Source organism: Brachycentrus maculatus, unplaced genomic scaffold (assembly GCF_059751285.1).
Source record: "Brachycentrus maculatus isolate JH-2025_06_01 unplaced genomic scaffold, ASM5975128v1 h1tg000115l, whole genome shotgun sequence".
In the NCBI taxonomy this organism is placed as follows: domain Eukaryota; kingdom Metazoa; phylum Arthropoda; class Insecta; order Trichoptera; family Brachycentridae; genus Brachycentrus; species Brachycentrus maculatus.
The window spans coordinates 3,024,821-3,042,355 of record NW_028280868.1 but is presented as its reverse complement, the minus strand read 5'-3'; the positions used below and the strand labels follow the sequence as shown (position 1 = coordinate 3,042,355).

At 34.0% G+C, this 17,535-nt stretch overlaps 1 protein-coding gene across 3 annotated transcripts in view; it reads right to left on the bottom strand.

The window, feature by feature from the left end:
- Nucleotides 1-237: 237 nt before the first annotated feature.
- LOC148309962 (uncharacterized) overlaps nucleotides 238-17,535 on the bottom strand; it is a 43,667-nt gene continuing 26,369 nt past the window's right edge. The window contains exons 2-9 of one of the 3 annotated variants that reach the window (XM_088259312.1): nucleotides 17,330-17,518; nucleotides 14,372-14,500; nucleotides 11,474-11,653; nucleotides 7,727-7,974; nucleotides 2,213-4,361; nucleotides 1,905-2,102; nucleotides 1,591-1,715; nucleotides 238-1,476 (exon numbers count right to left, since the gene is read on the bottom strand). In XM_088259312.1, coding sequence (XP_088115438.1) covers nucleotides 673-1,476; nucleotides 1,591-1,715; nucleotides 1,905-2,102; nucleotides 2,213-4,361; nucleotides 7,727-7,974; nucleotides 11,474-11,653; nucleotides 14,372-14,500; nucleotides 17,330-17,438 — 3,942 coding nt within the window. In that variant the 5' untranslated portion in view covers nucleotides 17,439-17,518 and the 3' untranslated portion in view covers nucleotides 238-672. The remainder of the gene's footprint in view (nucleotides 1,477-1,590; nucleotides 1,716-1,904; nucleotides 2,103-2,212; nucleotides 4,362-7,726; nucleotides 7,975-11,473; nucleotides 11,654-14,371; nucleotides 14,501-17,329; nucleotides 17,519-17,535) is intronic. The other 2 variants (XM_088259313.1, XM_088259314.1) reach the window with 2 other exon arrangements.

The following is a 17,535-nucleotide window of genomic DNA, read 5'->3' as shown; positions in this document are numbered from 1 at the left end:
TGGACTCATTGGTGCGTCTAGCTGTCCATTTTTTAGTTTTTGTAATACTATTTCGGAATAACCATTCCATAATCATGTCAAACGTAGAGTATTTTGATCTGATGATGGAATGGTTATTTAGAAACCGGTAGTCATTAAGTAGTGCTTTTGGGTGGTATTCCACAAAGTGAATAATGAATGATAAAGAGTGTTTCTTTTAAAGGTAAAGAATAAGTTTCATGAAATAAAACATTATAATTTTTCAAAGCTTTTTATTAGTAACAAAATAATCGCCGTATTTTGTATAAAATGTAATATAAAAATAATGTAACTATTTTATTATACATATCTTTTTATGGACTTAAGTTTTAAATGATTTGTGAACTTAAATAATACGATGAAATGTGGATTTAAAAAAATTATACTCATTGTTTGTACGTTAGATGTTAGGTAGCCATTTGTTATAAAGTAAGTTTACCATTCTTATTTCTTTCAGTTCTTATTTTCGTCTTAATCGTGGAATTGAAACAAGTAAATAGGAATTTTGCTTCAAACATGATTTTTTTATCTTCTGTAATCGATGTTTTCCAAGGAAGCTGGTAATTGATTAGTATGTTATGTGACTTCGAGGTTAAATATGCTTATATTTTTTTTGTCGCATCGACTGAAAGTAGCCGATACGTGTCACCTTCTCTATGCGCAGATAGATTTGTGGACAGTAACGGTTCCATTTTGGGTTTGCTTCTGAACCGTAGCCTGTGATCTGACTTGAGCCTGCTGGGATTTGACGTTCTGTTGAGAAGACTGGGAAGTCGTGGAAGTGCTGGTCACTTTAGTGGGTTGCACGAATGTCTCCGTTCGAACCGTTTGCGTCTGAGTCGGAGATACAACGTATGTCTTGACTGTGCGGATAACGTTGTTCTTTGTCGGTTGAACATCCGTGGTGTATGTCTTCGTCGTCCGGGTAGTTGTTCCATTCAAGGCGGGCTGTATTTCATAAGTTGTAGTTCTTGTCACACCATTGCTGGAAGGCCTACTTTCTGTGCCATAGTTTTCAACCGTACGGGTAACAGTTGTCTCGCTAGGTTGCAACTGTTTGACATGGGTTGTTACTTGAGTTTTGACATTCTGGCTGGGTTGAACATATCTTGTTATTGTCTCCGTTGCCGTGTTTCTCTCGGATGTATTACCGTTCACAATCTGCGTCGGAGTAACTGGTCGCGTTATGGTTTTGATTTCAGTGGTTTCAACTGGAGCTGGAAGACTCTTGAGTTCTGGTTTCTGAACTGATTGGACCGTGGTTATTCTGGTCGGTTCTGATTCATGTGTCGTTGACGTTGTTGTACGGATTTGCTGTACTTGTGTTTGTGACTGGACTTGTGTTTTAGATTGATTGTGAACCTGCGTTTCGACGATAGTCTGATCTGCCCTCAGTTGGCTTACGTAGGGTGAATGGCGGATTCCAAAACTGTGTGCGGGTGGGGCGTCTAAAACAACCTGGAATTAAAAAATAAAAATATATAAAATAAAGGTAGAAAATAAAGGAAAACAATAAATGTACTTTTAAAGTAGCATTCAAATAGTAAAGATGATTTGTAGACTCTATCTAACCTTTTCGGGAGAGTAGGTTCCTGGAGCAGGCACCCTTACCCTATCATCATCTGGCACTTTGAACCTTCCTGACATGGTGTACATAGGAGTGTCCAGTACTGATGGGATTCGGTATACATTCGGGGCTGTAAAATACAATAAACAAAAAATTAAATTTAACGCTTATTTTAACAATTTACAATTTAATATCAGAACAAAAAGCTACATAATATGTTAATGATTAATTTTTGCTTTCATCGGCATTCTAGAGTATTACAGAGAACTACAACAAAAATGGAAAATAAGACAAAGTGTTTTGTATTTCTGCAACTTACCAGGTGTATCGGAGAACTTTTCGGTTTGGATCTTGAGCCCAAAGGAGTGCTTAGGAGAGAAAGTCAGAACGAATTTCTCTGGAGAATAGTTTCCTGGTCCTGGGACTGTGATCCTGTCATCGATCGGCAGCTTATGACGTCCTGATATTGTGTACAGCGGAGTATTCAGGACGGACGGAATCGTGTAAACATTTGGCGCTGAAATTTACAAGCATTATAGTAAATTTATATCCACAAAATAGAGTTTATTCAGCAATAATACTTATTATAAGTAACAAAGTTAATAATTTTCAGTTTGAATTTTTTACCTGGAGTATTGAAGGCCTGTTCTGGGAAGCATTTAATTCCGAATGTGTATTTTGGTGTACCATCCATAGTAGCATTGTCAGCTCGTTCAGGATTGTATGTGTTGGGTGCGGGGGTATCAATCGGTTTATCGGGATGAGCTTTGGTTCTAAACGTATACGCAGGGGCGCTGTCAAACAGCTTATCGGCGTTTTCTGGCTTATAAGCATCTGGACCAGGATTAGTATTGGGTTTATCGAGAGGAGTTTTGATTCCGAATGAGTACATTGGATGCTGATCCAATACTTTGTCGGCTTTTTCTGGAGAATAAGCATTTGGTCCTGGATTTTCATTAGGTTTACTGTCGTGACCCTTAGGCCTCATGGTGTATGCAGGAGAGCTATCCAATATAACTTTGTCAGATTTTTCTGGATTGTACGCATTAGGTCCGGGAGTATTAAATGGTTTTTCATCGGACAATTTCACTCCAAAGGAATACTTTGGTGTGTTATCTAGTGCATTAGGATCGTATGCATTAGGACCAGGGTTTTCATTTGGTTTTCCATCGAGACCTTTAGGTCTCATGGTGTAAGCCGGAGAGCTATCCAATATAACTTTATCAGATTTTTCTGGGTTGTACGCATTAGGTCCTGGCGTATTAAATGGTTTCTCATCTGCCAGTTTTATTCCAAATGAATATTTTGGTGTGTTATCCAGTGCATTTGGATCATAAGCGTTAGGGCCTGGATTTTCATTTGGTTTTCCATCATGACCTTTCGGTCTCATTGTGTAGGCAGGAGAGCTATCCAGTACTTTGTCGGCTTTTTCTGGATTGTATGCATTGGGTCCAGGTGTATTAAATGGTTTCTCATCAGCCAATTTTATTCCAAACGAATATTTTGGGGTGTTATCTAGTGCATTAGGATCATACACATTAGGACCAGGATTTTCATTTGGCTTTACTTCATATCCTTTTGGTCTCATAGTATAGGCCGGAGAGCTATCCAATATAGCTTTGTCAGATTTTTCTGGATTGTACGCATTTGGCCCAGGTGTATTAAATGGTTTTTCATCAGCCAGTTTTATTCCAAATGAATATTTTGGTGTGTTATCCAGTGCATTAGGATCATAAGCGTTAGGACCAGGGTTCTCGTTCGGTTTACCATCGGGGCCTTTAGGCCTCATTGTGTATGCAGGAGCACCGTCCATAATCACTTTATCTGCTTTTTCTGGCATATAAGCATTTGGACCGGGAGTATCTAATGGCTTTTCGCAGGGAGCTTTGACTCCAAATGAATATTTTGGGGCAGAATCTGGTACATCAGTTGAATATGCATTTGGTGCAGGAATTGTATCTGGTTTATGATCTTGTCCTCTGATTCTAAATGAATATGCAGGGGAGCTTTCTAAAATGGCTTTATCTGCCTTGTCGTGATTGTACGCGTTGGGAGCTGGTGTGTCCATTGGTTTCTCATGAGGAGTCTTAATACCAAAAGAGTACATGGGAGCGTGATCTAATATTTTATCTGACTTTTCAGGTGCATAAACATTAGGACCAGGTGTATTATCTGGTTTGTGATCTTGTCCTCTGATTCTGAAGGAATATGCAGGAGAGCTTTCCAAAATAGCTTTATCTGCCTTGTCGTGATTGTATGCGTTAGGAGCTGGTGTGTCCATTGGTTTCTCATGAGGAGCCTTTACACCAAAGGAGTACATAGGAGCATGCTCTAACATTTTATCTGACTTTTCAGGTGCGTACACATTAGGGCCAGGTGTATTATCCGGTTTATGATCTTGTCCTCTGATTCGAAAGGAATATGCAGGAGAGCTTTCCAAAATAGCTTTGTCTGCCTTATCATGATTGTATGCATTCGGAGCTGGTGTATCCGCCGGCTTCTCATGAGGAGTCTTAACACCAAAGGAATACATAGGAGCATGCTCTAACATTTTATCTGACTTTTCAGGTGCGTACACATTAGGACCGGGTGTGTTATCCGGTTTGTGGTCTTGTCCCCTGATTCTAAACGAGTATGCAGGAGAGCTTTCCAAAATGGCTTTATCCGCTTTGTCATGATTGTATGCGTTAGGAGCTGGGGTGTTTGGAGGCTTTTCTGACGGAAGTTTGCAGGCGAATGAATACTTTGGTGCATGGTCAAGCATTACTTTATCAGCCTTTTGAACAAAAAAAGAATCATTTTAATAACGTTCAATTGTATATTTTGTAAATGTTATTATTAAAAAGACACAGTTTAAATAACTATACAATATCTACGGAATGAATAAAGGCTTTGTACATTTGATAACATGACAACAACAGAAAACAGTATGGACAGAACGATTACAATATATAATACAATAATTTTAAGTACATTATCATTATCACAAACACCTCTACTAATAAGGGAATGGCTGTATTAGTATTTGATGCACAATCACAATGTTTCGAATACAGACTAGTTATGTAAGTTCAAGCACATTCTTCAGAAACCAAAGCGGGCAGCAGAGATGAGATGTCGGAAGAAGGTACTGATGTTAGTAGTATTTATTAAGATGATGCCAAGAATCGCACCGGTTTTGAGCTGAAATATAATGATTGATACGAATAAGATAATAATAAGTAGAAGAAATTTATATTTCCTATCTATTGAACAAATCTTCATTAAATAAATTTTCAGTTACTTTTGAAAAAAATAATCAAAGGTTTGATTATAATGATTGTTTAAATGCTTACTGGAAATAACTTTCTAATTATCAAGTAATCAAAAAGGTTCGTGTAGTTTTGAGTAGATCGCTTCAGCGGAATGTCAGTCATAATGTTTAAAAGTAAAGGTTATTTTAAAATAAGTCATTAATTGATTTGGTTTTTAGAATCGATCTCTTAAAGCTAATTACGCCAATTACGCTAATTTGTGCATACTACGTAGTTTGTTGCTTATTACGTTTTTCTAACTCCTGATAATTTGACTTTTTGATATTACTATTAACTAATGTTAGTGATTTAAGAGAACTTTGGAAAAGTCTCCAAAGAGTAGGGTAAAATTATGTAGATTTTAAAGTCAGATTAAGTTTCTTCACATATTGGCAGTAAAGAAAAAGTTTTTTTTGATAATGTATGAAAAATTCTAAAGTATCATTGTTTATTTAAGGCGGGATAATCGATAGCCCGCAACTTAATTTTCTTTTAACCCCGGTAACATTTAACATATTTAAAAAAACTTAAAACACCGTTTTTGTAGTGAAAAAATGAGTGTTTTTTCGAAATTATTATATGGTTTTGAAAAGAAAAGAGTTACTTAAAGGTAAGGAGGTATATTTTTTTTCAATATTTGTATGTATATTCTAAAAAAATGTGCACGAATAACACGTGTGGCTTTGTATATTTAAGAGTACACTCTTAAATCAATGATGAACTGATTGTGCCACGAATGTGTCCTATATTCAAATGTATATAAAAAAAAACTACATGAACTTTTTTGGTTACCCATTTATATCTACAATATCTTTTTGTGATTTTCACTAACCTGTGGAGAATATAGCAAAGCTAATATAGTTCTGCCTCGGTGGTCAGATCAGAGATCTGAGTTCCAAGGAAGGAAGAGTGTTTAATACCAAAGGTATGGGCAGGGGAAGATCTCTGGTTCACATACACCTGTAGCAATATGGTTGTAGCCGATATTATTTCATGCGTTACCCAAACACCTTCAAAATACTATATTTTCCGATACACTTTACCTTATTTTTATCAGCTCAAATATATTTCATATATCGCTCACTCCTTTCAAGAACGTCATAAATCAAAAATCGTCAATTTTCAGTTGTGCATGTTTTCGGAATGCCTAGAAAATGTACTATATCCCAGAAAAAGAGCCATATTTTTAACTTAATATTTACCCGCTGCAGGGCAGAAAATGTTGTTTTTGCATTTTTAAGAAAAGGTATTGAATAATTATTTTTTTAAAAAGACTAAATATTTTTCGAATGGAGAAAATACCTTCAGGTTTTTTTACCTAGAAAGATCTGTTGCACAGTAAAAAGTTCAATAAGTGGCTTGATATTTATTTCAATACAATGTATTATATTTTTAAACTTTAAAAACGTTCTCCTGAAAAATCAAGTTTTTTGATTTATGACGTTCTTGAAAGGAGTGAGCGATATCTGAGCTGATATAAAATGTGTTATACTTCAAATTTTAAATTAATTGGGTTGAATTAGATAGAAAATGCGTCATGTTTGAGGAGATGAAGATGAGATTGATAGAGTGGAATTATGAAGAAGCGTGATGCTGCTTTAGAGTATGATCACTAAATATCATTGAAAGATAGTTTAAAAAGTGAGGTAGAATAAAAAAAAATTAGCATAGAATTCATAAGTGTTATTTATTTTTGTACATAATTAGATTTTTTACTGTATAAGTACTTAATATTTACATTATAATAACCCTATAAATTTTCAACACCAGTGCACATGCTTTTATCGCAATAATAATTTCGGTAAATTAGTAAACATATAAGTATATATGTAATTTTAAATCGGCAGTTGTATAAGGTTTACAACAGATTTAATACAAAATGTTTTATTGATTATTTTAGTTAAAATTAGGGTGTTACTAACAAAAATCGTTAGTTTTTTTTTAATTTAACGTTTTTTATATCAGTGAAAGAAAATCGTTATGAGGTATTTAAAAAATTATAAATTAAAAATTTAAAAATTTAAAAAAATTAAACTATAAATTTATCCTGACCGATTTGACATAATACACGCGTAATAAATCCTGCGTGGTATTTATTTTTGTATTTTTAGAACTGTATGTTAGCGTTTTATTAATATTTGATACAACAATCACCGTTCATTGTTTCATTCATTCCTCGTCTTCCTACATGATACCAATAATATTTCTTACTCAACTATTTTGTTATCGCTTCTTATGAAATTTATTTTAAAACATATTTATTTTATTAAATGCGTCCCGGTGTTCTCTTCCTATTTTTAGTAATTATACCCTTGACCCTGACCCTTTGACCTTGGTCGAAAATAATTATCATGGAAAAATATAGAAAATATCGTAGAAACACACAGGAGAAAGTGACCAAGTACATTTTTTACAAAAACGTGATCATTGACTATTTGATATCTTACTAGCTTAATATTGCTCTGAAAAAAATCACGAAGGATTTTAAACATGGATGTATAATATATTGACTTGTTAAAAATGACTAACTGCATTGATGTTTATTTTATTGCTTGGCAAAAATGACTTAAATGGCCCTCCTGAATATTTTACGTTTTGTAGTTGGTCACTTTCTTCTGTACGACTACGATATGTCCACATATTAATCATATTTTCAATATTTTTCAAGGCAATAATTTCCCAACCTGAATTCATGAGGGATTCTATAGGGGATACTGGGGGCGAATGTAACAAAAGACGGTAGTAACAAATAAATCAGAAATTTTAAATGTTTCCGTACTTTAGTATTTATTAAAAAAATATATGATAATAAAGTGATGGCAGTAGAATTATAAAAGTATGTTTGTACCTTTTCAGGGGAGTAGTTTCCCGGTCCTGGCGTCTGCGTGTCGTCGGTCCGCCGGGGGCGCGACGCCATGGTGTAGGAGGGCGGGCGGCGCCCCACGGCCTCCAGGCGGGGGCCCTCGTACGTGCCGGGCCCCGGCAGCTGCGCCCCCGCCGGCGCCGCCTCACGCGCGCGGCCGCTCATGCTGTACGCCGGGGACCCGCCCCCGACGCCCGAACCGTTGCAGTTGCCCACGTGGTACACGTTAGGGGCTGGAATTAGGGTAAGTAATTGTATAAGCTTGTTGTGTTCCCATTTAATTGATGAAAAACATCATAACTATTTGTATTGCACTTTATTTCGTTTATTGTAATATGTTTTTCATTGTTTGTGAACCGTAAATAAATTTTTAAAAAAATTGTTTGGTGGCGAAAAAACGGTTTTTTAACGTCCAAGTGATTCTGAAATCTACGGCTTATGAAAAACCGCTTATCGTGGCTCTAATTAGGCTTCAACTTAATAAGTTTTATAACCTATGCTTCTACATACTTGTGAGTAAATTTACTCATGGATATACTATAATTTCATGTAATTTATGAGTGAAAAATTCGTTGGTTAAAAATTACGTTTTAACACGTTGACTGCCACGGAAATTTTTAGAATTCAGGTCTAAAAAGCCTACTTTATTCAATAAAATTTAAAATTAGAAACTCTAATTATAGTACATAAATGTATTTTCTGTTCATTTAATAAATTTTCTGTTCATGTGAGCCAGCATTGATTTTTTGTTCTCTTCACAGAAGCCATCTATCCGTATTAGCACTACGACTTGTATCGTAGCTGCTCGAATATGGCAATTAAACACAATACGCGATAACTCGTAGTCGGCGTCCTAGCGAAAAACACAATCTACGAGTCATCTCGTAGTTGGCAGTTAACGCGTTAATACTAAATATATATTTATGCGTAATATGTAAGATATTTCCTTTTATATATACACACACATACATTATTATTATTATCTTCTAATCGTGACGAGTTGTGGTCCCGTGGTTAGTGTGACAAACTCTTGAGTCAGAATTTCTGGGTTCAAACCCACTGTATCACAATTTGATACCTTTTTTTAATAATGAGCCTCTTAGGCTCACAGAAATAGTATGAAATTGAAATATTTTTGTAAATATATAACGAAAACACAAATATTTCTCCTTAAAAAAACTAATGCGCACCCGATGGTGCATATGGCACTGCATCGGGTCACAGAATTATTATAATTTCAATTAAATTTATGAAAAATATAAATGCAAATTAAAATTCCGATTTTGCTTAGTTAAAATAGTTAGTGCTGTATTATAAGTAAGTATGTAAGTAATTGGTAGCATTTTAGGTGTTTTTTGTGCATTACATATTAGCGTGCGTTATGTTTGTTTACGTTTTATACATATGCAAGTATAAAACTTCAGAACTTAAGAAGGGAAATAAAAAAAGGAACAAATATCATTCAACCTTCCAACTCATTTTAAAACAATGAAATCCAATTAATTTTTTAATTGAATATGCTTTATTGCTTTCATTGATTGGATATTTCTCTTCCTACGTACATACATTTTTTATTATAAATTCATGCGTAATGCGTGTTATAATATAATTTATTCTTACAGACATATGTAAAGCATGGTTATCACTACGGTAATATTATATTTGTACTTAATATTAATTAAATCCATCACCTTTTTCAATTAAAAAAAATAACAAATAAAAAATATATCAAAAGTGTATTGCAAATCGTTAAGCCTATACTCGATTGAAAATTAAAATCAACAAACATAAAATTATATAAAAAATTCATGATGTGGTAATTATTTAAGCATATTTGAAGCATTTTGTATTTAATTTCAACCATTTACTCCATCAGACACTGGATTATTCACCCTTCGGGATGATATATCATTTTTATATGAAAGAAAATCGATGTCTGAGCATCACAGGGCTTACGACCTGGCATATGACTGGATTAAGTGATACTTTATACGCTTAAACAACGTTCAAAATTTTGCTTATTATTGAACATCAGTGTTGTGCGAATTTTTTAATGATGCACGAGTATAATATATCGCTCACTCCTTTCAAGAACGTCATAAATCAAAATTCGTCAATTTTCAGTTTTGCATGTTTTCGGAATGCCCAGAAAATGTACTATATCCCAACAAAAGCGGCATATTTTTAACATAATATTTACCCGCTACAGGGCAGAAAGTGTTGTTTTCGCATTTTGAAGAAAATGTATTGTTTAATTATTCTTTTTAAATAAACTTAATATTTTTCAAATGGAGAAAAAACCTTCAGGTTTTACCTAAAAACATCTGTTGCACATCAAAAAGTTCAATAAATGGCTTGATATTTATTTTTAATACATTGTATTATATTTTTAAACTTTAAAAACGTTCTCCTGAAAAATCAAGTTTTTTTGATTTAAGACGTTCTTGAAAGGAGTGAGCGATATGCACTCTTGTCGGATACCTTTCATATGATAGTTGTAATTTTGATAGGCGTGGAAGTTAAGCTGACGGTTTTGCCATCAGTTGAGAATAAGCTCTAAGGACTGGAATGCTCAAAATTTCATTTTCTTTAGTATAAAACTGATAAATGTCTTATATTAGTTGAGACAGTTATAATTTATTGTAAAATAACATATAATCTGAAGGTTAAATAATCCAGTTTCTGACGGAACAAATAATTAAAATTAAATAAAAATCGTTAAAATATGCTGAAACCCTATCATGAAATTTCGCTTTAATTTTATGATTAATGATTTCAGATTTTAATCAAGTGTGGGCTTAGCTATTTGGGATACATTTTTTTTGATCCAACAGTGGGATGTTTTAATGACCTTAGATTTATTTCCTCGTCTAGTAATTCAAGATAATTTCTATTTATTAAAACTAGACGCTGTTCTATAAATAAGGCAAGTCTTGTTTTTGCAACGAGATGATGGGATTAAGATTTGAACTTTTTCTCATCAGTCTTCATTCGAGGAATTAATTTCTAATTTCATTAATAAATAAGGATCACTAAAGATAATTTTCTAAAGATAATGCTGAAGTACTTTGAACTAGATGCAAATATTGTTTTTTCTACGAGTAACATATTTTTTTTATATTAAATTGTATTTCATTAAAACATACAAATAATTATCAATATACATTTAAAAACAATCGTTACAAAATATCATCTGTAAATCATTTTTTCAAAATCTTAAATCTTCTAAACTTATTCACTGATCGCTTTGAATTTTTGACACAACATTGCATTCGAATCCGCGCATGTTTTTATATTTTTAATGTGACAGGAAAAAACATGTTTTTTGAAAAATAGTTTTTTTACCCTCAATGGCTGCGCCATATGTTGAAAGTAACATCAACATACGCGATCCTAAACATTGCTCATAAGGGACAACGTGTTTCTTGACAGGTGCTAAAATATTGTATACCTACCCACAAGCTTTGTGAAATTAAACATATTGGAAATGAGTGCTATGTCCTTCTATATTCTTTCTTTTTCATTTAACCATACTGTGTCATAGCAATGCTTAGGCGGGTACAGCTAGTTGAGTAAATAAAATTTATTTAATTCAAAATCAAAACCACAATTTTACGAAAAATGATCAAAATGATGAAAAATTATCAAAATGATGAAAAATTATCAAAATGATGAAAAAACAACAAAAATTTCATGCATCTTGGTGAGGGTTCGAAAAACAAATATCCATACCGGGTGATTGCGCCGAGGCGGGTTTTAGAGCTGGCTTGATTCCGAAGGTATATTTAGGGGCTGCTTCCTTCACTACCTTTACCGCTGCGTGCGATTCGTAGTCCCCAGGGGCCGGAGTGGGGGCGGGCTTGGGGGACCGAGGGCGCGCATGCAGGGACGCACTGGTGCCATTCGCCTTACCTGCCCGCCAAAACTATAAGTAAAATCCTACTAAACACTAACCCTGATTTTCGCCAGTTGAGGGTCTATGGGGACAAGAGAATTTCGATTCTTAAAACGAAACCGTTTCGATGAATAACGCAACCTTTAAAAAATAATCTAATTTTCGTTTTTTTACTTGACCTACATCTGCCTATTTACCTTTTGTGACTTTACCTGTGAAAAATCACCTTTGAAGGTTAGTGATGTAAATTTTTAGTTGTTAAAATGTTAACTTCTCTAAGCCATATATGTTTAGGTTTTTAACTTTACACCTTCATTATACCTTATAACTAAAAATTAGTGCGTTTTAAAGATTAAATGTTTTAACTGTGACCACAAATAGTTAGCCTTTGAGTAAATACTGTGTTATGTACTAATATTTCACTTTATTTTGGTACTTATAATTATGATTTAAATCAAATTTGATAATATTATGGGCTGTTTTAAATTACAACCAAAGATTTTCGTTTAATACGAGTACTTAAGCCATTTTTTTCATGTTTTAGTTCAATATTTTTTACATGTTTTGTTTAAGCTTTTTTTTGTCCATGTTCAATACTTCACACGTGTTTCGTTTAAGCTATTTTTTCTCCATGTTTTCATTCAATGCGTATACATGTTTTGTTTAAGCTATTTTTTGTCTATGTTTTCGTTCAATGCTTCATTCATATTTAATTTAAGCTATTTTTTTTCGTTGTTTTCATATCTTTATTGCACCTTTCTGTGACTCCATTTATGTAGCATAATAATCACATTACCGTAAAATTTAAACATATGGTTTTAAGTTTAATAACTAGGTACGATACTGTAATAGCTTCCAGTGAGATTTGGCTACAGTGATTTATTCACTCTATGTCTCATAAATTCATCCAGTCTGCTTCTTCTAATTAGGACTTGTTTGGCCATATGTCTCGGTGACGTTAGCTGGAGCTAGAAGGCGCTGTGGGAGGATCTGTACCCAGAATGATCTGCCGGTTCCCCGATATGGGCAAGTAACTATTTCACACCCACACTTCAACTCCACGAAGGTTGCCGCTATACTTGCCGAACATTGAATACATTTGACGGAGCTATAATCAGTCAATTTCTGACTCATGTAAATTATAATTGTGCGCACACAAATTTGGTAAAACGGGAAAGGTGAAAATGATATTAGAAACTTGCGCCGTAAGGTTAAAAAACTATAATAAACTGTATTCAAGGTTTGACAAGGTTAGAAATTTACCTATCAACTACTTTGAAAACGATATAAGAAACTTACGCCGTAAGGTTAAAAAACTAGAATAAACTGTATTCAAGGTTTGACAAGGTTAGAAATTTACCTATCAACTACTTTGAGGCGTTTGAAAATGATCAAATATTGTAATAAAATGCTTTTTGAAAAAAAAAATCAGTTTGTCCCAATTAAAATTCACAATGAAGGCCGTTATCATGTATTCCTTCGTGAGAATTGTAATAGAATAAACTAGGGTGGGTTGTAACAATATTGTACCCAATAAAATATAAATGTAGGTATTTGTTACAATAGTCCTTTTATACTTTCGACCTCGGTTTCCCCTGATTATTTCAAGGATGATGACAGACAAACAATATGAGGCCTGTTTTCGTTTACCAATAAATTGAAGATAAAATGAACAAACAACTTTTTAGGAAAAAGTATTTTTCTACGTCATTGTCATTAAATGTATATAACGGAAGCCATATCAACATTCCAGCACATCCTAGCCTAATTCAACTGATAACTTAATATAATACCTAGACATTTAATATAATTGCAATAAGACTTGAAACGTTGTTAAGTCCTAACAAGATGCATTTAATATAAATTAATATATTTTAATAAGGTGTGCAAGCAGTGGTGGATTTATAGGACCCTGAGGCGAAGTATATTATGCATTTTTTATTACATTAAAGCTATATAAAACAGTAGCTCTAGGCTTTCTTTTACAAAGCACTATTTTTATAAACTAAACTGACGTCTTAAAATTGGTGAAGAAGAGTATGGAGGTCTGGGTATAAGCTGGTTTAAGTGATCGCTTTGAACACAATCCACAATTATGGCAGGTCATAATCCTTGTAAATACCCAGACTTCCATATTCTTCTTTATCTAGGTAGAACGGTAAATGTTACACTATGTAAAGTGATCACTTAACCAACCCATGACAGTTGAGAAATTAAAATATAAAAATTACTACAATTTGAATATTTTGTATTCATATAAAAATAATCGAGAATTATCTTAATTTATATTGTATTAAATAATTCATTTTATTATATTTCAATTTCATGTATGGAAAAAACGTATATCGGCAGGCTTATTGCTAAGGGGCAATATCTTACAACCACCCATAAACCATTTTATGTTTAGCACTCTTCTTAGCATATATCATTCACTTTGTGTAATACCACTTTAAAGTGTTATATTACCATACCACAAAGTGAACAATGCTTTTAAAATACAAAATACATTTTATATTTCTTAGAGGGTTTATGGTAAGTGCGCCCAGAATATCTCTAAATCCGCCACTGCTTTGCAAGTATCGTAATATCGTGCCGTACTTGACACTGCATTTTACTCAGACCTTCCACCTTTGCAATTAGTCTTGTGCACTGTACTTTATACCTAACGGAAGCGCGATACAGGTTGATGATTATCTTCAAGACGTAAAAGATGTTAAATGCAGTTAGCGACTTACCTTTGGATGTCATACCTTCGGTGTTGTACGAGGCAGGCCCCGGCCCTTGCTCCCTGTCCTGGCTGGAATACTTCCCGCCGAATGTGAACGCAGGAGCGCGAGCCCTTTGCGATTCGTTAGGTGTTTTGCCTAGAAATTTGCAAAAAATACATCATTTTTCACCTTGAAAAATCAGAGAAAACTTAACTCGTACATTGACTGGCAGGAATTGCTGGAACGTGTATGTTTTTTAGAGTTCCCAGTCGATTTGCCAGGGTAACTGACACCTTAGCACTTCTCACAAGTACAGCACACTCTAAATAGAGTCATAACATTTTGAGTGTTTCTAAATACTTGTTCACAAATCCGGGTTATTTTACGCTTACCGGGAATTCTAAAACATATATGCTCCAGCAATTGAGTCAATGTGAGTGTCTTGAGCAATTGAAATTCATTTCAAAACATTTTGAGTGTGTCCAAATACTTCTTCACGAATCTGGGTTTCTCCAGTTATTTATTGACATTTCAACATAGATGAAGAGGAATATGAAAGTCTGGGTATTTACAGGGCTTACGACCCGTTATAGACTGTTTAAGTTAACACTTTACACGCGTGTAACATTCACCATTCTACCGGTAATTGACAACCATACTACTCAAAAATCCCCATGGTTCCATATTCTTTTTCATTTATGTTGAGATATTAGAATGTAACATTGTATCCGTTCATTTAAGTTTTCCTATTGTTCACACACCTTCCTAAATATCGATCATGTTTTGTCAACCATGGGTAGAATGGTAAATGTTACTCTTGTAAAGAGTGATCATTTAATCCAGCCTGTGGCAGATCGTAAGATCTATAAATACTAAGGACAGGGAAGGTAAATGTGATCATAAACACTCAGACCAATTGAAAATAAATATATCTTGAATTCATTATGCAATTGCCGGAAATCGAACCCGCGATGCCAGTTTCGCAGTCGAGCGTCTACTCAACTACGCCACAGTAAATATCAGTAAAGACCAAAATTATTTATATTATTTTTTGATATCTCATCAAAGATGAAGAAGAATATGGAAGTCTGGGCATTTACGGGGCTTACGACCGTCATAGGCTGGTTTAAGTGATCACTTTACACACGTGTAACATTCACCAATTCTACCCATTATTGACAACCACACTACTCAAATTCTTGGAAGTTCTACGTATATGTAGAACTTCCAAGAATTTGAGTAGTGTGGTTGTCAATAATGGGTAGAATTGGTGAATGTTACACGTGTGTAAAGTGATCACTTAAACCAGCCTATGACGGTCGTAAGCCCCGTAAATGCCCAGACTTCCATATTCTTCTTCATCTTTGATGAGATATCAAAAAATAATATGAAAATAACTCCTGTAATTGGAGATAATCCAGATTTTGTGAACAAGTATTTGGACACACTCAAAATGTTGTAAACCAAAATTATTATTTCGACATGCTCACAAATTTAAACTTTCTATGTATCGCTATATTTTCTATTTTCTAAGATGTTATCTCGTAACTACAAATGTTTTTGTATTTTTTTAACAGTAAATAAATAAATGTTATTCAAATAAGTTAACATAAAAATATTTTATTATCGCTTTGTGAAAGATATAAATTATACAGTGATGTCATTTTTGGGAATTGGTCTGCATATTTATTTATAGAAATTACAGAATATACTCGTGATAAATTATATAAATTTTGCGATAAATAATAGGGTTGTGGCCGAAATAAAATAACAATAAAAAGTCTTGCTTTGGAGGGATTTCGTGCATACATTTTGCTCGGTATAAAAATGCCTGCTTTTCCAATAATATGACCAATAATTATCTATTCATCATATGTAACTTTAAATTTAATTAGTAAATACCACATTTCTATATTACCTACATTTTAAGAGATGTACCCTTGTCCATGTTTCACTGATAAAAAATTAAAAACAGTTTCTACCCCCTCAGAGTCCTAAGGGTACAACTCCAAAATTTAGACCAAGCTTCACTCACGTACGGTGTTTGATAATAATACACACGTGTTACAATAGATTTTTATAAATAGCCATATATATCAAGTAAAAGAAAATATAGCTAACTAACTAACATAGATAATAGAACGCCACACCAATCTATTTTTGCAAACAATATTCGCCTCTTACACGTTCATGTATCTCCTCATTAATACCGCCGATTATTCCGTCTTCTGACCTGACCACTTTCAAGTATTTGAAATATTTGATCATGCCAAGTTTTACTCGGACTTGCTCTGCTTCTATTACTAACCACTTTGGCTTCGTAAATTTGTTTTAGTATTCTTCATTCACTCATTCGACTCACATGCCCAAACAATGTCAACATGCCTTTCTGAATTGATTAAATGCTTATCTCTAATATGTCTTGGGTGGGGAGTTGAATTCCTGCCTGCATTAAGCTGTTTAGGAAGTTCTTCTCTGTTGTGAGCGGACACTGAAAGAACGTATGGTTTGCATTCTCTTTATCTTGTCCACATTCGCAATATGGTGATGTAACGCACTTTATCTTAAGGCTGAGATCTCGAAGGTTCAAATTAGAACGCGATCGGCCGCGCTAGGGGCTAGACGTCTTATTGCGCTCTAAAAAATATAAAAATATATTTTTAACTCTTACCTTTCAATAACTCTTTTCTTTTCAAAACCATATATTTATTTTTGAGAAAATCTTATTTTTTATACATAAGTAGGTGTTTTATCCAAACATTTCAATTACGTCAAATGTTATCTGGGTTTGAATAAAATTATGGTGGAATTTATCGTATCGCCTTAAAGAACCAATATGTTAAATTATGAAGAAATTATATAACATTTTGAGTGTATCCAAATACTTGTTCACAAAATCTGGATTATCTCCAATTACAGGAGTCTTCATCTTTGACGAGATGTCAAAAGATAATAAGAAATTTTATGATTAAATAAATTAATTACCGATAAGTGTCGGCAGGGCCACTGCTGCCGGACCCGGGCTGCTGCTCTCCGCTGCTATGGGGCCCCGTCTCTTGGTGGGGGTCCATGGGTTCTGCTTGATTCCAACCATCTCGTCGATTAATCAGCCTATGGTTAAGTTATACCTGATCACCCAATATACCTCCTTTGGTGACCTGATTCGAAAAGTATCTGAAAATAATAAAAAA